The sequence below is a fragment of the Leuresthes tenuis genome, unplaced genomic scaffold (genome assembly GCF_036924035.1).
Source record: "Leuresthes tenuis unplaced genomic scaffold, fLeuTen1.0.hap1 SCAF_12, whole genome shotgun sequence".
NCBI lineage: Eukaryota > Metazoa > Chordata > Actinopteri > Atheriniformes > Atherinopsidae > Leuresthes > Leuresthes tenuis.
This window is the reverse complement of record NW_027325366.1, coordinates 30,278,377-30,302,489: the sequence shown is the minus strand read 5'-3', so window position 1 is coordinate 30,302,489 and position 24,113 is coordinate 30,278,377. Positions and strand designations below refer to the sequence as shown.

Here is a 24,113-nt window from a genome sequence, read left to right as displayed (position 1 = left end):
TTCCGTCTGAATGAATAATCTAAAGATGCCCTGAACTTAATAATAATTTTTATTAATTCATTTGAACAGATGAACATGAACCAGTAGGTCAAAAATGTATCTTCACTGGAGGTTTCTCATCGTGGTTTTATCTAGCATTGACTTAGTTCTATAACTCGTAGAAATAATGGATATCTCTGCTGAATAAGGTGTCATGAGTGGAGATGCAGGACTTTTAGTTTCCATTAAACTTAAAAGGTTAATTCAAGAGAATCCATCACATGAATATTTGGTGACTTAGCAAACGTTTGCCCATCTGTAATTTCTGCTTCCTCCTTCACATATAAAATACATTTTCATCTGTTTGCTCCAGTACATTTTTACATACCCAGAACATAACCTGGGTATGTAATGGCATGATTTATCACTTACTGCAGACTGTGGGATCACATGTCGCTCGCTCCAGTGAAACAACCCCATGAAATGAAATCTTCCACACAAGCAGAGCAGGAACTGAACTTCTGAACACTCAGAACTCGTGACATGTTTTCAGTCCTTGTTTCCTGCTCTAGAAGCGTCTCATATAACTTACATTCCTCATTTGTAATGCACTCGATCCTAAAGTGTTCAATGAAACTTTATTCTTCGTGACGAGAATCATAACAAACCGTTTGGAAACAAGAATAAAAATTAATAATTTAACTGATTTTAATGGATTTTTATTGATCAAAACATTTTCATTTGAATTTATTACAGTAAATGTGAAGATGAACATTTTATAAAAATATACTGCTGTAGATTTGTCGTTCATATAGTGTTGTACTTATCAACAGAACATTTAAAATGATGGTAGAACTGTTCATAAATGACACTGAGAGCACAATTATTCACGACTGTGAAAACAAGATATCATTAATGCTTAAATTCTTACTGATTGTTTAACTTCTAACTGCATCAGTGTTCAGAAATGGTTTCTAAACCTTGTGCAGAATAATCAACATCGTAAGTTGGCAGTGACACTGTTGGGATGAAATGTTTAAAGATTCCTGATCTCAGTCAGCAGTCACAGTTCGCAGGATTCCTGATTCTGGGTGATGACCTCAGTGGTCCTTCTTCAGCTTGGCCAGATGCATGAGGAGCTGGTCCCTCCTCTCCTTCCTGGCGGACAGATGCTGCTGGTCACCGGGAATCAGCTCGCACATCTCCTGTGGACGGCAGGGCAGGCGTGAGGGGTGAGTTGCATTCGGAGGATAGGGTGCTGCACTCTCTTGGTGAAACTTATTGTCTTATCGTTCATAAAAGAAGAAGCTGACTGTGGCGTGCTTCACAATCCTCAACATCCAATCATATGATACTACACCATTAGTTATGTTGCATGTTTACGAGTCCTTTGCAACAAAACTAACAGAACAAGTTTTCACTATAAGTTTACATTTGGAAGCACCAAAAAAGATACCAAAACAGTTTCTGTCTCTGCATTTTTACAGAATTCCTCTAAAAATGGAAGTTAAGGAGGCTACACCTCCCCACCACCCTAAAAACTGCGGTCAGCTCTGATTGGTCAGCTCTAGTGGCCTAATTAGACACCACAAACTCAAAAAGAGCACTTTGTTTGATGCAAAATGGACCCAAGTGCAGGATGAGCCGTGAATACTTTTCAGTTGTTTTAAAGGAAATGAAAAACATCTAGCGCTGGAGTGATCTCATACAAACATTTAGACATCAGATTTAGTTTCACAGGGAATTTAAAGCCACAGGAGGTGACTTTCATCGGGCTGGCAGTTGAATTCTCACTCACACGCAGTCCTGATAAGACTTTGCTGCATGTCAGCGTATCACAGATTAGTCATTCTCCAGTGAGTGATACTGATTCTTTGATACTTTTCACTGGGACACTGGGTTTCTGTCTAAATTAAACAGAACAAACACTCCTTTTCATCAGGTAGTACCTTAACGACTGAGACCATCCCTATTTCCATGACAACACCAGATTGAGCTGTGAAAAACTTCCACCAAATTAAATTAAAACTACTCATATGTAGTCAGTACCTTGCAAATCTCTTGCCTGGTTTTAAGCTGTCAGTTTGTGGTCGATGCACAAAACTCAGGTAAATAAACTAGTGGTGGTTGATCTGATTAGTTTGTTTTAAGCTTTAATAAGAAGACGCTTCATCCAATCACCTGCTATGTGTTTTTTTCTCCAAACAGTATCTATGGATGGCCTCCCAGATGGTTCTGTGAGACAAATTAGGCATATGAGGCCAGTTTAGTCACTGAAAGATAAAAAAATGGGGACAGGTTGGGAGTCCAACCTCGTTTCTTCACTGCTTTGTCTTTTGTCTGTAATCTATGGACCACGGCCTGCAGTGTTTGATGTAACTGAAGGCATTTTTACAGAAGGATGCATGCTTGACTGAAGCATTACAAAAGAGACCTCTTTTTTCTCTTTTTCCATCCAGTTTTTATGAAACATGTACATGGAGCACTGTGGCGACAAAACCAGGTGTGTTTTCAAACAAAGTGTGAACCTATATACTTTTCCACTTTCACTAGCTTTGACTTAAAATGCTTTAACGAACTAAGATTCATTTTAACTATCAACGTAGTTTGTAGCCTCTGAATAATTGTGAGTTCTCTGAAATCCATGTCAGATATCAGAGTTTTTCCATGTACTTGATGCTAATCTGTGGCTAAAGGAAGAAAAAAAAGAACAATGAGTTTCACACACATATGGAACGAAATGGAAATTCCCATCGACATTAGTCGATTTGCACATGTATGAAGTGAAACTGAGGCCTTAAGACCAGTATGGTCGCTGCTACATGAAGATTACCGCCAACTACTCTATAACGATGGAAGTGGAGAAGAAAACAATGCCCCCATTAAGAGCTTCAATGGTCATCATTCTCACCTCTGATTACATAATAGCTGATGAGCCTGCAGAAGTTGAAAGTTCAGTAGGTGTGTTATCACCATCATAGTCTGATATAGCACTTAGAATATTGTCATAGGACTTTTAAGTGTGTTGTGTTACCTTTTCTTTGTTTGTTTGTTAGGAAATAGTGCCTTTCAATGGGGAGTCTACTGCAGAGACCCCCAGGGTGTAAAGTCTATAAACTAAAAAGATCAGAGATAATATAGTGGGATTTTGTTTGTTCTTGTGTTTGGTGCCTCCTGAGATGAATTAATATCACAGTAATATGAATTTCTCTACAAATACTACTGGCTTACAGAACTGATGGTTTGAAACCAAGGTCAAAAGCACCAGAAAACAGGATCAACTGCTAATGTCCTCCAGACGAGTTCAGCTGAAACTATTTATTGCTGTAGCTCAGGGTGTCCTCACATTGTGACCTTCTGTGACTAACATTTTAACAGCCTGTGAAAGCATGTGACAGCGTAATGCCAACAGAGCTGTATGGTGCAAAAGTGAGGAGGAACACTTGATTTTCTATCAAGCAGAACTGAAGACACGCTTGACTGGTTTTAAAGGGCTTTAAATCTGGGCAAATTTATAACTAAACACTTGATTTTGACCCGAGTAGATAAACAAATACCGTAACATGCTGGCTTTTGGGAAACGTCACTCAAGATACCTTATTGATGCCCTTGGCCTCGCTGCAGAAGTCGGGCACAGGCCCAAAGGAAGTCAGGACCCTCATTAAGCCTTCCCCATATCGCTTCATATAGTCCTCCAAACCTGTAAGTGGGGACAGCAGAGATATTACACAATGAACAGAACTAAAAAATGAGATGTAAAATCCTGCCACTGTGCAGCTGAACCGTGTCATGGTGTTCAGGGCAGAATATCCCAGTTTGATAACTGCAGGTGGAGCGTTACAAGCACATGATGTGAGGTGTTAAAAGTACAAAATTTAGTACAGAACGAAGCGTCTTCAACGATCAAAATACGTCAAAATCACTCAGGAACACTCCCAGAAATCATTGTGTGTTCACACATCCATAAAAATGCAGGTTAAAGCTCTATCGTGCAAAGAAGAAGCCACATCTGAACATGATAAACGGATCCTCTGCACCTAAAGGCTCCATCAATACTGAAAGGTATATTCAGGTACATTATGCACCAGTCGAGATGATGTCATCAGGGAAGGCCTTGCATATTTCAGCAAGACAAAGTTAAACCACATCCTGCATCCATTCCAACAGCATGGCTTTGTAGTAGAAGAGTCTGACCTGCCTGCAGTCCAGACCTTTCACCACCTGAAAACATTTAAAATACAACAAAGAAGATCCAGGACCGCTGAGCAGCTAGAATCCTCTATCAGACAGGAGTGGGACGGCATTCCTCTCCTGAAGGTCCAGCAGCTGGTCTCCTGAGGAGATGCTACAGAGTGGGAAACATGGACCTTTCCCAACTTCTTTCAGATGTGTTGCTGCAAACAAGATGAGCCAATATTCCTCATGAAACAGCTAAATGCTTGACATATTTTCTATGTTCTGTTGTGATTAAACGTTGGTTAATGAGATGTATAAATCACTGTGTTCTGTTTGTATTGTTTCAGTTTGGTCCTCCTAATGCTTATTTATATAAATAAATGCAACAAAACAAACACTATAACAGCTATGACTCCATTTATTATGCTATTATTATTATTATTATTATGTAAGGCAAATGCAGAAGGTTTTTTTCCAACAATGAAAAGATTTTAAAGCACAAATGTGTAATTTTCAACATTCTGCAGTTAACATTTGAACATTTGCTTGTCTCAGTGTTTTGAATCTGTTGATGCTACAGGGAACAAGCTTAAAGATGTGTTTTTTTTAATTAAAATGTACGATTTGAGTCATAAAAAGCAGACATCTGAGAGCTTCTCTGCTCTGAGAGTCCAACGTTAAATGCCTCAGAAATAACTCACTGGCTCTCCCTCAGAAGCTATTTAACTTAAGTTTAACTTTAGAGATTAAACAGTGCCACTCCTCATTTATTAAACTTCAATGACTAATTGGTGACACAGGCAGCTAATTAATGATTTAAGTGCTGCTCAAACAAACAGTTAAAGATTAATAAATGAGGGTTCTGCTTTTCCTCCACTGTGAGTCCTGTTGTATTCACCCCGCTGAAACTGAATTACAACAAATGTAACAACAAAAAAACATTTTTGATATTAAATTCTAACGGTCTTGCATCATAAACACTGAAGAGTATCACACTTGATAATTCTCCAAATGTTAGGACAGATTTTTGTTTCTACTTTGTGAAACATCAAGAACAAAGAGAAAAGAAGTGTAAGCTGTTATTAAAGTGCTTTATGTAGCAAGTTTACTTAAGCATCCGTCAGAGCTGCAGGATGAAATAAATAGCTTAAATAATTAGGTTTGAATATGAACCTTGTAGCTAACGATCTATGAGGCAACGCAAGCAAGGTAACAATGACAGTGATTGGGCAAAAAGCATCGTAAAGAGGGCCAGCGCTGTGGTCTGTTGACATTCCTGTGATAAGAAACCCAGCAGATGAGGGCCAAATGTTTGAAGCGTTACAAAACCACAGCAAAAAACCTCTGGAAAAACAAAAAGCTGCTTCACGCCAGCTCTTTAAAAGAGCAGAGGGCCTCCATTTATCTCCTTATTCAAACATCCTTTTCATTCACTTTTCTACTTCCAGCTAAAATGTTTCCCAAAACGTGAGAAGAAAACTCAACTTTCAGTCAAATTGTCCTAAAGCTGAACTTGAATGTTTGCATCAGACCAAGTGGGACTCAGTATACATGACACAGCAGTGTGATAACTACCATCTACTGGGCATCTCATCTGGAAGGGAGATGTGTTATTTTATTATGTAAATGGCTGGCTTCCCAAGGGTTAGAGTTAACTCCACCTTATTTATCCAAGGTTTCTGCACGAGTTGATGCTAATGCTGTGTTACCTTTTAACTCCTTTTGCTCATTGGCTCCATCTTGTTAAACATCTAAATGAATGCACATGTAAACAAGTGTGGTGCTGGTTCTGTTTAATGTGAATCTAAGCAAAGCAAATGATTCCCTAAGTCATGTGTCGATTGCTTCTTTGTTAAGAACAGTGGTTACAATATTTTCTAACGGTCGTCCAGTTTGCAAGTAAGTGTCACAAAATCTACACAGAAACCTCTTCTCTGACCTTGGATCAGTATCGCCTTCACACAAAGACACTTGTTGCTAACGCTGTTAGCCGCAGTTTTGTCCTATGCAGCAATTTTTGCATGGTCAGATAACTGTGTTTCAAAAGGTTTCTCAGGTCATTTGGTGCAAAGCTTCCTTCATAACTACAGAGAGTGGGTTTTTAGTGGATTGTTCCTTTAAAGGACATCGTGTTCCTGTGCAGGTACGTGGTTTCCAAAAGCATTCGGGTGGAGGAGAAGGAGAGACAGAGAGCCTGAGTGCTTCAGTATCTGATTGAAATGATCTAAGGACTTGAAATCAGAACAAGAGTCGGTATTAGCAATCTTTTGAGAACACGGTCATACTACTCCTTCCCAAGAAGAAAAAAGAAACAGTAAAAAAGGTCCAGTACTGTAACTACAGGTAGAGTTGGCACCTGGTTTGAAGGCCGTGATGAGGGCTGCGTGAGTTTTGGATTACTGGTGTGAGGGAGTGCATTCAGCTACCCATCAAAAGACGGCTTTGTTCAGTCAGAGTGTGTGTGTGTGTGTACACAGTCAGGGTTAGCCTCTGGGTTTCACACTCCCCTTTGATATTCTCCATCTCCCTGAGGTTTCATTCTCACTGTGACACACACATACAGGGGCGACGCAGTACGTTACAGTATACGCATGTTGTGAGCTTTTTCACTGAATACGTTTAATCACTATCACTCTGAAGCTGCCTGCGCTCATTTTATGTCTTTTTACAGCTGCGGTAGAAGGATTTACTACGATATCAAACACTAATGTAACAAAAGTCGTTAACTGGGCTTGAACTGAACATTTATAACTGTATAAAGTGTTTACTATCCTCTTACATTTGAAATTGCACCATCTACTACTTACAAATAAATCAGTGTTTAACCAAGCCTTTATGTTTCAAGGCTGCTGTCGCATGCCATCTCTTTCCTTCAGTTTCTTTTCACGCCACTCAATAAATAAATAAATAAACAAATAAATAAATAAATAAATAGTACATTTCTTTCTCTGTGAGCAGAAAGTAGCAAACAGGAAAAACATTACCTTCAGGTGCATTGAGGTGTATTGTTTCCATGGGACCTATAAAGGCGTAACGCATTCCCAGTCCCTCTGACATCACCAGGTCGATGTCCTTCACTGAGATAATGCCGTCCTGATGGAGTGACACAGAGAATAAAAGAAAAAGAAAGACACACAAGTGTTTATTCTGTTTAAATTGGTTTATGTGCTGCAGGTGAATCTTTTCACACCATAAATGTCCACAGTTCAGGGTTTGATGGTGACGATGCCACGAACAAAAAGTCATGACTTTCTGCCCCATAATATATTTCGAACCAAAATCCCTTTGATCCAATCAGACTACTCCCACCATATAGAGTTTCCCCTAAATCAGCCAACTCTGTCCTCGGGATTATGCACAGGGAGGAGAGAGCTGAGGATGGAGGGATGGAGGGAAGGAGTGACAGAGGGAGGGGTTCAGGTATCTTTGGGTTTGAGATGCCTGTTGGCCGAGCACAGAGAAAACAGATACAGAGAGCAGGGTGAGCAAGAGGAGAGGGACAGGGTCGCCTTTGTTTGACTCCTGCGTCCAACAACGAGTCTGTTATCTGAGCAAAGCAGGGTGGTGGGTGGGGTCTTTTCTCCACCGTAATCACTGGGGGTAACGAGGGGCTTTCTCAGCCGCTCTGCTTTCCAACGCTGGCCTCGACTCAAGGACCATTTTCTGAGTTTGTGTGCATTTGGAGGGGTCAGGGAGGGTCCTGTTATGTAAGGAGGATCACAAGGCTCCTGTCAGACTACAGGCCCTGATGATGAATGCTGAACTTTTGATCTTTTCCTGTTCGCACCGTTTCTGTTAAAGAGGAACACCTGTATTTTTAAACCTAGACATTATTTCTGGCATGAAATACGTTCATCTACTCACTGAGAACAGTTTGGCGAAAGTCGGCGTTCTTCGGAAGATATTTAGATAACTCGCGATCCATATAACGGGAAAGAGCACAGCATAGAAAATACAGCCTCTAAATATCTAAATGAGGCATTATGTGTCTTTATTTCACCAATACTTTAAGCCAAATGAATGAACGAATGTGTACTATAGCTCTGTTAGCTCATAGCTGCTGTTTTGTGGCTACTTGCTGCTATAGGAGAGCTAACGGAGGGATTTCTACACAGGCACTCTACTGGGACCACTTCATCTGGAGAACTTCAGGGCTGCAGTACATGTCTGAAAGCAGCTCATGATGGCTCATTAGCTCTGTTAAATCCAACTGTCCCTGCACACTGGCAGTACCAGGCCCATAAAACATGTATGTACATGTATAGAAACATGTAAAACATCCATATATGTAAACTGATTTCAACTGTCACTGCTTGTGCTGTATATATATGCGTCTTCTCCGACACAGTTTCCTTTCACCAACAGCTCTGACTCCTTTGAAATCAGCTGCGTTAATGAAACAGAGCTGAAGCCACACGTTATTCCGTGCCAGGAAACGCCAGAGTATTTCAATTACAGTGACGCGTGCTTTCCACTGTTACGTTGCATTGTGAAGAGTGCTAATTATTACTGGCCCTCAGGTGAGAGGTGCAGCCTGCGCCACTCACAAATCACCCTGCAGATAACTGATCATTAAGTGTGTTTCACATGAACATGCTTCGTGGACTTGGATCTCCTGTTTGATGACGACAAATAACGGTTGTTAACGATGGTTAACTCCTTAAATCTGTACAGTTCAACAGTAAAAAGTGATGCTGCAGTTATTGAAATAAGCTGAAAGAGGCTAAATTTAGCTTTTCTTGCAGTCGGCTGAACAACAGCTTAATATGAGGGAATTCAGAAGGTAGATGTTGGTAGAAACGACAGTTAATGTGTTGCTCTATTCCCCTTGTTAATCTCAACACACCGTAGTTCGTATAGTATGATGTTTTAATGTTATTCAATAAGGTTTTTCTGCATGATTTGGATTATTTTTTATTTTTCTTTCTCTAGAGTTATGCATCAGATCCATTTATTCCTCCCATAGTCCACCTTCTTATGAAATACCCACTCTGATAAACATCACAAACCGCAGGCAAGATAATAAATGTATGTTACGTTAACTGGAGAAACTGGAAAAATCTTTACAATCAGTAAGCTTGAACCAGCTGACAGCATGCAAAAAGAATCTGGAAGCATGAAGAACAAGTGGGATTACATTCAAACATTCCTCCATGTGGGACTTTGTATATGTACAATCACTGTGTAAACACTTTCTACCGATTTTCCTCTTTTTGTGGAGTAAAAGTTTAGCCTGAAGGATATATATAAAGGCGTTTTATTTGCGGAGATGAGACACACATTAAGCAACTTGAGAATCCGGCCATTTCGTCTGTTTAGATACATCGAAGGGCAACAGGAGGAAGTTCAGGTTAACTCACCTGCTCTTGTTTTAACCCTTTATTGTAACTCTCAGCAGCCTGGTAAACTGGATTTCTATCAAAGATATGTGGAAATAAACCTGTGTCCTTCTACACCGCTTAGCTATAAAGATAGTGTGTGTTACACTACTAATTGTTCAAATGTTGATAGTTTTTTTTAAAAATACTCTCATAATTGCCACAAGGAAATTGAAAAAAAATGCAAAGAAGCAGTTTTTTTTATTGCTTTTTTCTAAGCACTCTTTTGACAACAAAAATTGTTTATCAGAGAACATCTGGAGTTGATCCATTCCTTAAACCCTCAGCAACGCTTCATTAGAATAACTTCTGTGCTGTAAACAGTGAGAGATATTCTGGATTTACCTGATAGGCTTTGACACCAGAGACAGTCAACAAGATCATTCCAGTCTGACTCAAAATTCTTTCAAAATCAAGCCAAGTTTGTGTCATAAACACACATCTTCTGGCTCCCTCCATTGAAGTTTAAAATCTTTGGCTATATTTACAGATTTGTGGCTGTGGAGGATCTAAAGATATTTATGGGTCCCGCCTGCAGCTAATAATTTGACTTGTCAGAGCAGTTCAGTTACGTTAAAGTGTAACAGTACCCTGGTGTCAACATGCAAAGTAACAATCACATCTGCTTCTCTGTTCAATAATTCAAAAAACTGCCGTGCAGACTTTCATTAAACTTGTGGAGAAGTGAAAGATGATCAGAGAGGATGAATCTACTAAATCTCAGGGTTCATCCTAATATTCTTTCCCCTTCTCTCCTAAATGTCAGGGTCTGGCTTGGCTCATGACTCTGTGTTTATTCCATTCTTTCGTGATGGGATTTTCTGTTTACTTATCTCAAAATGTCTGTGAGTTAAGTCTGTTGTTGCTCTTCCACCAACACAAGATAAAAAAAACAACTAAACAAGTCAAAATCTGTGCTGCATAGTTCTGAGATTTAGATTCTTGTATTTGTAATTTGATTATTTGTATAATTATTTTGTGGCTTTGTAAGATTTGGGGAAACATGTCAAGTATATCTAAATATATATATCCAGAGAGCCTGTAAGACATAAAGTAGAGCTGACGATGCCTGTTTTTCTATGAATAATCAGAGCATGAGTAGGACATGTTTGCTTCACTTACGAATGCAGACTTTCTTGTTTTTTTGTGTGTTAAACTGCACAGTGTTTCATGAGTTTAATGCTTGCTGCACACCTATTCAACGACTGTAAAACTAACCAACTATTGTTGACTTCATTGTTTTTCATCATAAAGAACTTATGGCGTCTTCCTGGTTGTGTGTGTGTGTTCATTCTGATTTAGTTGTGAACACGACACACTATGATTCACTCTGCTGGAGCGTCTTCAAGAGCAAAGTTTGGCACTTTGACACAGAAGTGGTATTTTTGTCAGCTAGGACCTAAGAGCGCCCTCAGGGTTAATTCTCCTCAGCAGAAGTCTCACAGTGTAGCGATCCGCACACAATAGCGAATGTCATGTAGATATGAGTTTGAGCTTCCACAGTCTCGTGTGAAATCACAAATATCACACGGTGGATGCATGCATACTGTGCTACAGTCAGAAGGTAAAGACTCAACAGTAACCACTGCTGCATTTCTCTGAAGAAGATTTAAATTCTCAGGATTTAAGTGTTATCCCCAGTGGGATAACAAGTGTTTTCACCTGACTGCACGCCCACTTTCCTCATCAGTGAACTCAGAAGTTGCTCTTGACACAAAAAAGCGATTCAGTGACTTCTTAAAACGTCCAAAATGTGACACGGCCGTGACCTTTGCTGCAAATTTAATCATACATACAGGCTTTCTGACAGAATGCATTAAACATGATTTATTCCTATCAGACACTGAAGAGCTGTGATCAAATCCAAAGGTGCTTAGCATTTTCAGACACTTAATTAAAGCAAAGCTGTGCAGCAAACCGTCAACATTTCTGGGTCTATTCATACTTTTAGGTGTTAAAGTACAAGAGTTACATAAAAATCTAAAGTGGACTTTTTGAACACCTCCACATTACAAAGGGGTTGAGGGAAAGACATAAAAATACACTTGTGCTGCATGATATTGACAAGAATAATAACAAGAAACAGCAGTTTTCCCAGTAAGTCGTCTCAATACAAGATCCATAAACATCAGAACTCTGGAACAGCATAATTCAGCAGCATAATCAATCCTACAGCACCACAAACTTTACTGAATTGAGTCTAGAAGTCGGTGAGGAGCTCTTTGAGGTTGGGTGCAGCAGGCAAAAGATTTCACTCAAAACAATGGAAAAGTCAGCAGGGCGTCAACGTTTTTGGCCTTGAAGGACAGTGAACAGTTTAATCTTCTAAAATCCTGTTCTACCATTTGCAAAAGGACATTTTTCGGTGACTATACCATATCTTATAAAGACATGTGGCAGTACACCTGCCCGTTGTCACCTGTATCATCTCTACCAGTACAGGTATGTAAAAGCATTTACTTTAACTCAGTGTTCAGCTTACATGTCTTAGGTCAGGGGAGCCACATGGCTGAACACATACATTAAATTGGATTCCCCGTGCACATGCACATCTGTGAACATACCCCACAAGCTGCTGAACAAATCTGTGAGAGCTTGTCTGTTATTAACTTTCAAGAATGCACATGCCATTAAGTTGCAAGAGTTACTCTCAGCAGTCAGTGAGGAGATAATTAGGGGGACCAACCTGCTCTTACAGTTTGTGCACATTCTTCCACACGCTGGTCACATAATGGTTGTGTTGCCTCCCTTGACCTCCCCGGTCCATGAGAAAACTTCTATGAAGCTCGTGCAACTAAAAGCTCTTTTTTTCAGTGTAAAACTTGCTGAGCCTGCATTTCCCTGAAGAAATCTGTTTAAACATAGTTCAGATATCTACATATGTACCATCACAGCCCCCCAAAAAACAGCCAATGCATTATTAAATGATGGAAAATAGTTACACTAACCTGAAGAAAGTTTCAAGGGAATTAAGAAAATCCTATTTGGAATATACACAACGAGACAAAAGACACAAAAGACAATTTATTGTTAATTTACTGACTGTAAAACCTTCAGTAACGACCGATAAGTTACAAATTGTCTGAGAATTATCAGTTTTTCATGTGTTCAGCACAAATTATTTAACTGCTTTGTCTAAGAAAGAGTTATGAAACTATTAAACTGGATTTGTTAGTCATCTCTGAAGGAAATCTGGCTTTTTAGTTGGGTAGAAATAACTGTAAAATGCCTCAGCTTTATTGTTGCTTGTGTGCAAACCTTTCATCACGTTGTGTTGAATTGTAATTATTTCAGTAACACGTGTCCTTAAAGAGTTATAGTTTAATTGTCGTGTAACCTTTGTCAGGGACAAGGACACACCGTGCTGACTTATCTTTGACTCAGCAGTTTTTTTTGTTACAGAGTTAAACGAACAAAAGAATAAACGGTCCCTCTTTAGAGTTATTATTGACAATTAAAATTCCAGTGACAACCCTGCAATGAGAAGAATTACATTTATAATTAATGTGCAGAGAGGATTGAGCTGACTCATTACACATTTAGTCAGATATCCACCAGTTACCCATACTTTGTTAATCTGGCTGCAGAACTGGAGGATTACTAGTTATTAAAGTTACTTAAAGGGCATTTATTCATGAGTACTTGAAATACTTTAATGACAGAGCTCCTCTTAAAATGGATCATCCTAACTATACATTTAAAATCTGATGACCCCAATGATATGCTGGTCAGCACTATAAGGATTATAGGGAATTATTCACAGAGTTTGGTCCATTTTTTCTTTAGTATAAGTTTCTTGTGTTTACCTTGAATTACTATTAATTAAATAAAATTCTGGCTGTGCCTTCCAGCTCTACTTTTGTGATGTAGAAGTATTAGAATAAGTTGTGTTGAATTGTGAATTTTTACTCCACTGTTTTACTCCATTGTTTATTTTTACAACTTGCAGATATAACCTTGTATCATTAAGCTGCTAATTTTTGTGTCCTATGACCTACTGCAGGGAAGATCTTGTAGCCTACCGCACACATATTAGTCATCATTACAGATAAATCATAGGCAGTCTCATCGCCACCGTCATCTTGCTGCAAACAAAAGACTTCAGCATTGTGCTGCATGCATCATGCTCTGCCTCCTGTACACTCTAAAGGTGCGTATTTGGACCGTTTCCAGTCTCATTACTTAATAGGTAACCACAAGCAAAGACTGGAGCCAACTCAACTGACATTCTTCACAGTTAACGTGTAAAAATGGGGTAACATCCAGTTTCACAGGAAGTGGGAATGATCCCACAGCACATTACATGAAAGTACGCCTAATTCACTGCACTGATGTTGTCTTTAAGTTGCCTTTTCAGGTTAATTTAGTCAGATTAATTCAGTCACAATCAGGATTTTAGTATAGCAGGGCAACAGTCTGGAAGCTGTGAGTTGACTATTGGTTGATGCCTATTCTTATTGGGCTAGTTTTAATTTGCTGTCTGAACAAAGAAATAGACAAATACATAAATTGGGTATTTGACTGTATTAATATACGCTTAAACTTTTACAAAAAGATGTAAAAAGATGGCTCTTTGGAGCATGTACAGAGAGGGCCTCGGCCTCAGTGTGTACATGCATGTACAGTCAAACTATTGTGTATTTGCATGTAAAAGTGTTTCTTTTTATAATCTCTTTGTACCAACAGATCAGGTTTTCTTTCCTATGACCAAACAGCCCACCGGTTGTGATTCAAACGTTCATGTTTCTGTATATAACAACATTCGTCCTTATCCATTTCCAGCTGGATTAGTGACTCATGTTAAACCCAGCGGGAGAAGCCACAATGAAATCTGTGTCTGAAAAGAAACTGTTCCAACTCGTGTAGATAACAGTGTATTGATGTAAGGTAGCTTCAGTTCAGGTAACACTGAACATCTCAAGTTAACGTCCCATCAGCTGTAATTATTGTCATGCTCGTCGTACCCATCATCATTCTAACCATTTCCTCCATGAGTGATCACATAATGGAGCCTGTCATCAGCGACTTAGGCTCATTTACTCTCTTTGTGTTCCATATTGGAAAGGAACACAGAGATTATAGTAGAGGTGAGCCGATGAGGGCCTCCTCTTTTCTGCCTCGATTACAAAACCATCAGCAGCACAACTCGGCCATATATAACTTCGTTGAGACTGAGGAGCTTTTGTCCAGAAATAAAACCACACATGCTCACATCAATGCACTCTTGGGTGTCCAGCTTATTGAAAACTACAAGGTGGTAACACTGAAAGGGTGCATGAATGTCAATGACTTTCTATGAGCTCTGAATAATTCACATACGAGTATCTCATGCATGTCTTTATGAAAGAACTGCACATTAATGAACTCAAAAACCAGGTTAATTCAGCCATCTTGATTTGAGGGTTATTAATTAACTTCATAGTCAATCCTGAAGTTAATACAGTTAACTCTCAAATAATACTAAACATTCTGTTTATTAGTGACTAAAATTATCTTGAACTACACATCAATTGATTCGGGAAAAAAATTAAGAATATCTTAATATTTGTTGCATGATTTACCTAAAAGTTCCTCAGAAATTAGATGAGATATGTCACTTATACATGACAATAAGTAAGAGTTGTAAGTAATCTTAATTGTGAATTTCTTATTTCTTGAATAACAATTTAAAAATGATTATTTACTGACCAATATTCATTAGTCAGTAAGACAATACTTGGTGTTATTTCAATATGAAATCATGGTTAGAATAGAATAAGGAAAACCAACAAGGAGTCGTGCTCAAACAATGAGTCAAGAGCATGTCGTTAAATTGTTGAGAGGAGGAAGAAAAGTTGCTGAAATAACTTGATAAATAACTTAAAATGAATACTTGATACAATCCTCCTGCCAGACACTGACCTGGACCAGCCTCCATGACTCTGCAATGATGGCAGCCTGGACTCTGTTGAGGGCAAAGCCATCAATCTCTTTCTTCAGACGGACGGGCGCCTGGCCGACCTGCACTCAGAAAAATCAGAAATCAAACGCTCCAAATAGATTTAAGCACTGAAACGGAGATTTTTTACTTTATTTACTTTCCCATCAACTCACTTTTATTCATGTGGCACATTTTTGGAGCAACAGAATTTGAGTTTTTCCATTTGTGGCGATGATTTGATCAAAAACAGGTAAGAGTCAAAGTGTCAGAATAAGGAGCAAAGACCCAAACAACAACTGCAACACGACACCCACTAAAATGTAAACAGTTAAAAAGGAATTAGTTTAGAACAAATCAATATAAAGAGACTCGATCAGGTCAAACCAAAAAGGAAGGAAGAGAGAAGAAGAAAAACACGTCAGACTTAATATGCAGTGAAACTCCGATCCAGACTCTGAGAACAGTCTTGTGTTACTTTCCCAAAGCTGCTGGTTTTTATTTGATGTCATACCATGAAATTTAGCTGCTGAGACATGTTTGGAAAATTAATCCATCTCAGTGGACGTCTCGCTGTCACATGGTACAGGTCTGATCTTGAAAATGAATGTCAACCGTCAAACCGCTTTCTCGTGACCTTAACATCATAATCTACTGTGTTTTCACACTCTGTCATTACTGCTACACGTTCTGATGTAACCGTGAGCTTATGTGCATTCACCGTACCTTGGTCATCAGAGCGTGGGTAGTATCCATAACGGCCGTTAACGTCTCTGGGTGAGGTACCAGTTCCACCAGTTTGACATAGTAAGGTGGGTTTACCTGCAGAGCCCAAGAAAAATGCACAGAATAGAGGGTTTATGCCATTAATTCTCTGGATCCTCACTGGTTAAACTTGTTCAGAATTAGTTTGATTGTTTAAAAGTCTATATGTGAAAGAAGACTTCAGATTTCAATGAACTGAGAGTTGAAATAAAGGCTGAATGAAGGATTAAGGGATTTGATTCATGCTTATACAGCCAACTTGTTAATGTATTATCCCAAAAACAGTGAAAACTGTTAGGATTATCATCGATACTGCCTTTATGCTTCTCTTTTTTAGTAATCCTCTGTTTTCCTATGAGTCTGCATCATTACTCCTAAACTAACAAACTGAATTTTAGGAAACACGAGCTGTTCTCACACGTGAATGTCACATATTTTCTGGAGAATGCTTGGACAATTAGGTCCAGTCTCTGTCTGGGTAGAGAACACAAAAGGCAGAAAATGATGTATAAAGTATGCTGAGGAAAAAGCTGTTTTTTTTTTTTTACAACATGCAGAACTTATGACCATTTTCTGACATGATATTAATAAGAAAGCAAAATACAGTTCAGCAGAAAACAATATATGAAGCAGCAGTTTTCACTGGCATACATTCACGCAGCAGAACGCTTGTTGATTTTCTAAAAACTTCTAAAGTCCGGAACAGATTTCTGACATTTGTGGAACAAGTCTGGAAAATTTAAGAGCTACAGAGCTGAATGTGTGGAAAATAAAGGTGAAAAATAAACGATATAAACACTGCAGTGCAGGCTATGTTGGACCACTGATGATCACAACTTTCTGAGATAATTAGACCCGTTTCTAATCGACTTCAGCCCACAGCGTGGGACTGTGAGTGATCTGATAGCTGCTTTACAGGCTGGTGAAATTGATTATCTTGCTTCTTTTTCTCTGTAAGTTGTTGCTGTCAGTTTCAGGACTCCCTGTGAGGCGTTTAATGTCTGTTTCTGCTCATTCTTGCAACACAAATTGGTGTATGCATCTGGATGTTTTGCCTGTGACTAATGCAGAGTCTTTAGATGCAGGACTGGAAACTTTCCTAACTGAACAGATGCAGGACACTATCCTCAAAATGTTACCGGTTCAGAACATTGGATAAAGAAGATCCTCAGATTGTCCCTTCCACCACTTGATAGTATCCCCAGTTCGTGTCAGCAGTTCCCCACCCTGACCAGGCACAACCTGGGATGGGCCCTACTTTCCCTTTCTGACTTCCTTGAGGCCAACCGAAAATGCTTCTCCATGGCCTCACCAAATTCCTCCCACATCAGAGTTTTAGTTTGTGCAACCACAAACATTTTGACCCTCTTGGCCATACGGTACCTGTCAGCTGCTTCAGGTACATCTTGGGACAACCAAGCCCCGCTTCTGTTTGACAGCTTCCAGTTGTCACCACCAAAGGCACCAATGACCTTCTCTTAACATGCCCCATTCAGACTCGATGTCCTGAACCTCCCCCTGTATGTGTGAAAAACCTTCCAGAAGGTGTGAGTTGAAGATATGCTGAACAGGAGCCTCCACCAGTCATTCCCAGTTCACCCCCACTGCTGGTTTGTGTTTACCGGGTGTGGCGTCATCACCACCAGGTGGTGATCAGTGGACTGTTCTGACCTCTGAAGTCTAAAATCATCGACCTTTGGGCTAAGGTGGCCTGATACCAAGGAGCACCTTATGCTTGTTATGGCCCAGAAGACAAATAACAAAACACAGCTCAGGTTCAGATTAGGGAGGCCATTAATCCCAATCAAGCCCCTCCAGGTCACTGTGTAATTATCTACATGGACTGAAGCCCCCCCCCATGAGAACAATGGAACCCCCAGTTGGATCCTCCTTTAGGAAACCAGCCAGGGACTCCAAGAAGGCCGACCTACAGTTTGGTGCTCTCCCTCACGGCTTTCAGAGAATTTAGACTGTTTTTAAATGATTCAGAGAAAGTGTTGTGACTGTAGGTTGAAGTGAATGTCTCATAAATGCATAATTGAGCAGTTAATTATCCATCTTGTCCGCAGCTCTGTTGCAGCACTAACCGGATGAGAGACGAGGCAGCGACTCCTGTTCTGTACTTTAGAGAAGACGCTGCTTGGCACCAGACAGGAGGTGGAGCTGCTCAAGATGACCTCTTTTCCCACGAGACGCTCTATGTCCTGAAAGACGCTCTGCTTGACTTCAAGCTGCTCGAATACGCACTCCTGCAACACAAGGAGAATTATCACAGAGAGAGCTACAACGTTTCCATGTTATTATTTTCTGCAACAAAGTGAATGAACACCATATCACCTCTATAACAAATAGCAGAGAAAGTACTTACTCCCACTTTTCAAACCGTTTCACCCTTTTAGTTAAGAGTGGAATTTTACAATAACTGTGGTAAAGATTCTACTTATGGGTTAGAGCACAGAGCGATCTTTTTCCCACCAAAATCTAATCTTGTCATCCTTGAATCTAAAAGAAAGTTTGCACTGTTCCACTGAGGTGTTTGACGCATATTGTGTCCATAACAAAAGAACGTTCCATCAGTCCATAATCCATGGATGGACTGACCACTAAAGCACATAATTTGGCCAATGAGGAGGCATAAAACCAGCCGTCTTAAATGCTGTATTTTAAAACTTTTCAAATTGAACATTATTTTCAGGTCTCCTCTAAATCAATATTTCAGTCTTGTTTGAGCATCCCAGTGAAGATGAAAACACAACTAAGACTCATTTGCAGCACACGTGAGAGTAATTCTGGAAAGACGACTGAGCAAAATACATGTTCTCAACTTTTTGTTTGTGTCAACTTTATATTTCTGAAGTTACTTCATATTTTCATTCTTCCTCTCGACGGCCTTTCTTTGAAAGGTCATAGCAGCGCTGACAGAATCATCATCACAACAAATGAACCGTTAGGGTTTTAAAGAACCTACAACAGCCTTAGAGAAAGCACAAAGCCAAGTTTGGCTTTTTAACTTTCATAGTGTGGTTTCTACGCCGTCCTGTAGGCACATGAAATAATATTGAACATGCCTGTGGAGGCGCATGGTCTGACTAAAGCTATTTAACTAAACTTTTACCGCTGTTTCTTTAAGTCTAGTCTAATTGTTTTCTAATTCTTTAGTTATTAAATAATTTCTTGATCCTTTCTCTCCCCTCTTCTAGGAAACAACTGTGATTAAAGTTCTGTGTTGGGAATGGAAAAGCTAGAGTGTCCTGTCTTTTATCTAATGCTATGTCCTGTACTGGTTACCTGCACTAGATATGGAACCATTCAGCAAACTGACCAATCTGGATAAAAAAAATCAGTCACTCCGCAAAGTATTGATTTACCAATGATGCGGCAGAGAGAACCAGCTCCACTTCCTCTTCTCTATTGGAAGAAAATCCTGATCAATAAAAGGGTGAAACTAACATCACAAGCCATCAGGAAATAAATCAGCCTTATTCATGCAAAAATGAGGAAAGCAAAATTAATCAATGTGTGAATATATCTTTATTTTTTGACCCAGAAAACTTATTTGAACTTATTTTTTCTTATAATACCACGATTAAATGTCGAATACCGGATCTGAAAAGGACAGAGAGCCTTCATCAACCTGAAACAGATCAATTCATTGAACATTTTTCAGTAAACCTTCAATTCAATACACAGAGCACTGTAAGGAAGGTTTCTGCAGCCCAGATATTGATACATCACAAACCGTTTTGGCTGTAGTTTATGTGCTTCTGTCCACCAACTGAGCAACATGTGACATCCTCCACAATGTTTTCTTGCATACTTATCTTGCGTTTCTCGTATTTTTGTTTGGTTTTACAAGTTTTGTGCATTGAATACATGTACAAAACCAAATTTCTTGTCAAGGATTAATAAGATGTTCTGAAATCTTGTTTTTTTTTCATTCATATAAGTAAAAGGACAAAGAGGGACTGTAGTCTCAAATATGACATTTTATTCAAATAGCACCTTTCCCACAACATATACCTCTTATTAAGGCACCGATGGAAAGCTGAGTGGGTTAAGATCCAGACAAAATGTCAAAATCAGTTCTAATGACTATAAACCAATAGTGTTCTGCCCCCTTGAGGATAATTCATGTCATGCCACAACCAGAACATGCTGCAGTGCTTTAACTAAAATAAATGATGCAACAAAAAAACAGGAAATATCGTGTCACGCACCATAAACAGCAACGCAAAGTTTAAGCCATCACTCATTTCTTTATGTTTTGTAGCCAGACTTGAGCAACAGTTCTCCAGGCTTTCTGAAGGTCTTTCAAAGATTTTCTTTGGTCGTTTTTGGTGGAATGTGTTTATGAAAGCAGAAAATAGGTCCGTAACACAGTGGATGAAGCAGTGTTGTGTCTGTACTAAACAGACAACTTAGCAAGGTCCTTTTAAATTGCATCTTTAGACGCTTTTTTAATCGCAGCCTTTCGGGAAGACATGTCATTTGCATCTATGAAAAACAGCAAAGACAACACAGTTAACAAGGTGATTCCCAAAGAGCTATTAGCTGAAAACTTGGCATATGTCAGCATGGTGTGCAGTGTGTCCTTAAAACATTTGAGGAAACTAGACAAGTGGAGGACAAAAGAAGAAGTGTCAGGCCTAAAAAACTATCTACAGCAGATGAACAGGATCTGAAAGTGATGTCCTTAAGAAAGAGGAAAAAATCCAGCAAAGACCTGACAGGAGCTGAGAGATGCATCTGGACCTTCAACTGATCCATCTACTGTTGGCCCAAGCCTCATCAGAAATGGTCTCCATGGAAGGGTGGCTGTCAAGAAGCCATTCTTAAGGAAGGGAAACAGGGAGAAAAGGCTGAGCTGTGCCAAATGACACAAGAAGTGGACTGAAAATCAGTGGCAACAGGTCTTATGGAGGGATGAATCCTCCCCAGAGCCCGGACCTCAACATTATTGAAGCAGTGTGGGATCATCTGACAGAGAACGGAACAAAAGGCAGCCCACATCCAAAGAAGAGCTTTGGGATGTCCTTCAAGAAGCCTGGAGAACTATTCCTGAAGACTCCTTAAAGAAATGACAGAAAGCTTGTCTCAGAGGGTTCAGGCTGTGCTGGAGAATAAAGGAGCTCAGACCAGATGTTCACTTTAAAGCTGCTTAGAGGACTGTACTTGTGCATCATATACTGTATTTACATCCATGTTTGCAGGTATTCAATAAATTGTTGCTACTTTTTTTCTATTTCTGGAAATAGGTAAGTAAATGAAGGGTGCTTCAAGACTTTTGCACAGGACTGTACATTTGAGTCCCCAATTTTAATTAAAGACTGACCATATGTGGTCCAGTGTTCAGGTTCAGTTAGCAACATTACAATAAAAGAAGACCTGTGAATCTGCAGTTCTCCTTGATTTTTAGCATTGAGAGCGAAAACTTATATGATAACATATGTTATCAGAGGTCTGCTGTGTTACCTGGACAAAGAAGGCTCCTTCCAGTGCCTGTGCCAAGTCCTCATAATTGCTGAGCAGAGCAAGCTGCTGTGCAGCAGTCAGCTCCCCCCTCAGCATGTGGGCTTCCTCCAGCTCCTCCAGCTGTTTCCTGAGCCGCCACAGAGCAGGAGACGCACTCAATGCAAACTCACACACACACACACACAGTCCTCAAAGACTCAAAGTTGAAGCAACATTTTTCTGAAGCGTCATGAATTAAGAAAAAAAACACACTGCACTGTGATAGCGGAGATTTAGAAGATATTGTATCAGATCAGTCGTCAACATACAGCACCTGACTATTTGTCAGAATAAAACAATTCAGAGTAAATTACACTAATTAACAAACATGTAGTTAAACTATAAACACAGGGAGAAAGATTAGGCCTCAAACATAAGGTGGCACCTCTACAACCCGTACTGCTCATATAATCAACTAACCTTCCAATAGTCTGAATGATTGCAGCGGAAACATCTCAGCTAATTAGTTGCAGCTTTTTGCAGAATAAAATCAAATTAAATGAATAAGATACTGGTAACAGTTAAGCGTAAAGGTTTCAGGTACTTATTTGTTTGACAGCATTTTTAACAGAGGTTTCACCAAAAGCTCTTTGTCATTCCACAGTAATGTTTAACCAGCGATGACTGGGCTGTGAAGCTGTTTTTAAGCCTGAACGTGTGTTTATTCATGTGTTCTCACAGCAGGTGGAAGCTGACGACCATGCAGTGTTCATGTGTGACCTCTCTGTAAGCAGTGGATGGAGGGCCAAGTTATCTTTTCAACAGGGTCTTTTTCTGAGTTGTGAGTGCTTGGAAGCCTCTCTATATGTGTTGTTAATGGTTTGCAGCCTCACTGATCTGATCTACAGAGAATGTGGACGTTATTATTATTATCTCTTATGTACTTTTTAGTTTTTCAAATGACATCTGTGGAAATATAAGCGTATTTTTGGTTGGTTTCAACCACAAATGCTATAAATTCTATGACAGCAGACACTACTCTGTGCTAATTAATATTTTGTTGTTTATAATGGCACGGCAACATTTAGCAAAATGTTCAGCTAACTTGTTACTTGTTACACAGCATACATTTAAGGATGTATAGCCCATGAAGATGCACTCACTGTACGTCATGGAATATTGCATTTATTACGATTACTTTACAGGATTTGTTCGGCATGGCTCACCGGATCTCTGCGATGGCATTGGCAGCCTGTCCAGGTTGGTTGTCATAGATCCTCACACTGAAGCCTCCACTGATAAACACCATGGCCCAAGAGCGGCCGATCAGCCCACTAAAAACAGGGATAAAATCAAACCAAAGAATGAGAGGTGTAGTGTGAAGTTTTCCAACCATTTGTGCAGGTGTGAGGTACGCTGTGGTGCAAAGTCATGTTTTTAATGCTTGTTTTACCGTTCACTTCCATATCAATTCAGTATCTATGGATAGTCCTCACATTGCAATTTCTGTAATGCAGGTCATGCACGAAAAGGCTACAACTTACTACAGGTAAAGATGAGTGATGAAATGTGCGGTTGAGTGTTTACTTTTCTTACAGAGGTCACTTCAAAGGACTATCAACTTTAGCTGAGTGCACAGAAATAATGAACAGAGTACAGAAAACAAGTTAAAATGTAAGCCTACTCTAAACTTGCCAAACGATAGAGCCGCGAGTCAGCACAACCGACATCCTCGTTCATAAAGTGGGTTACATGATGCCTGTATTTAGCCGTGATTAAGATAAGAAATTTGATAAATCTAGCTGCAAAGAAAATAAAGGGAAAGGGACATTACCTAAATGCATGCAAGAGATTTAAACATGCATTCGGAGTAGTCTTTATGTTGTGAACTAGGGCATGGATCTATGGATCTATTAATACAAACGCTTAACTGGAATAACATGCAATTTACCCTTATAAAACAAAAATTGTAACTGCTGTGATCAGGTTCATGAACACTTTACAGAATCAGCCTCAAAGCCTGTGAGCACATTTTACATTGTAGGAACGTCTTTTCATGCTCACCTGCCGATCACAGTGATAGACTTGCAGTCAGAAGTGCTCATTTTATATTTTAAATGTGTTACTCAGACTGAAGTGCATGTATTCTTATCCAAACTCTCGCACCGCCCCTTAGAGTCACGCTGACAGGGTGGTACGGCAAGTCAGAAGGCAAAACAGCTCCAGAGAGTGCTGCCAAGTAAATGCATTTTCCTCGTTAATAAAGGCAAACATAGATTAATAATTGCTCATTTTTTTATAAAGTCACAATTTTATTTTTCATTTCGATTTAGAAGCGAAACTGTGAAGAAAAGGACAAAGAGTTAAGTTTAAGCTTATACTTGTATCCTAGCAACGTGTCGATCATCTTCAACCAATCCTGTTAATACTACAGGATGAATGACGTA

At 39.5% G+C, this 24,113-nt stretch overlaps 1 protein-coding gene across 1 annotated transcript; it reads right to left on the bottom strand.

Annotated features, from left to right (window-relative positions):
- Positions 1 to 710: 710 nt before the first annotated feature.
- Positions 711 to 23,855, bottom strand: cryl1 (crystallin, lambda 1). The gene is made up of 9 exons (XM_072397452.1): positions 23,731 to 23,855; positions 22,893 to 23,000; positions 21,688 to 21,814; positions 18,303 to 18,464; positions 16,177 to 16,272; positions 15,435 to 15,533; positions 7,140 to 7,248; positions 3,576 to 3,679; positions 711 to 1,184 (listed from the first exon to the last, which is right to left on the bottom strand). Exons 1-9 carry the CDS (start codon positions 23,769 to 23,771, stop codon positions 1,080 to 1,082), a joined length of 951 nt encoding a protein of 316 aa, XP_072253553.1. The 5' UTR covers positions 23,772 to 23,855; the 3' UTR covers positions 711 to 1,079.
- Positions 23,856 to 24,113: the final 258 nt, after the last annotated feature.

What these genes read in the sequence shown, in the direction of transcription:
- cryl1 (XM_072397452.1), bottom strand. Translation starts at nt 23,771, where the DNA reads ATGAGCACTTCTGACTGCAAGTCTATCACTGTGATCGGCAG. An exon ending in TCTATCACTGTGATCGGCAG is followed by an intron (nt 23,001 to 23,730) that starts GTGAGCATGAAA and finishes CCCTGTTTTTAG; the next exon opens with TGGGCTGATCGGCCGCTCTT. An exon ending in AAGGAGCCTTCTTTGTCCAG is followed by an intron (nt 18,465 to 21,687) that starts GTAACACAGCAG and finishes CTTGTGTTGCAG; the next exon opens with GAGTGCGTATTCGAGCAGCT.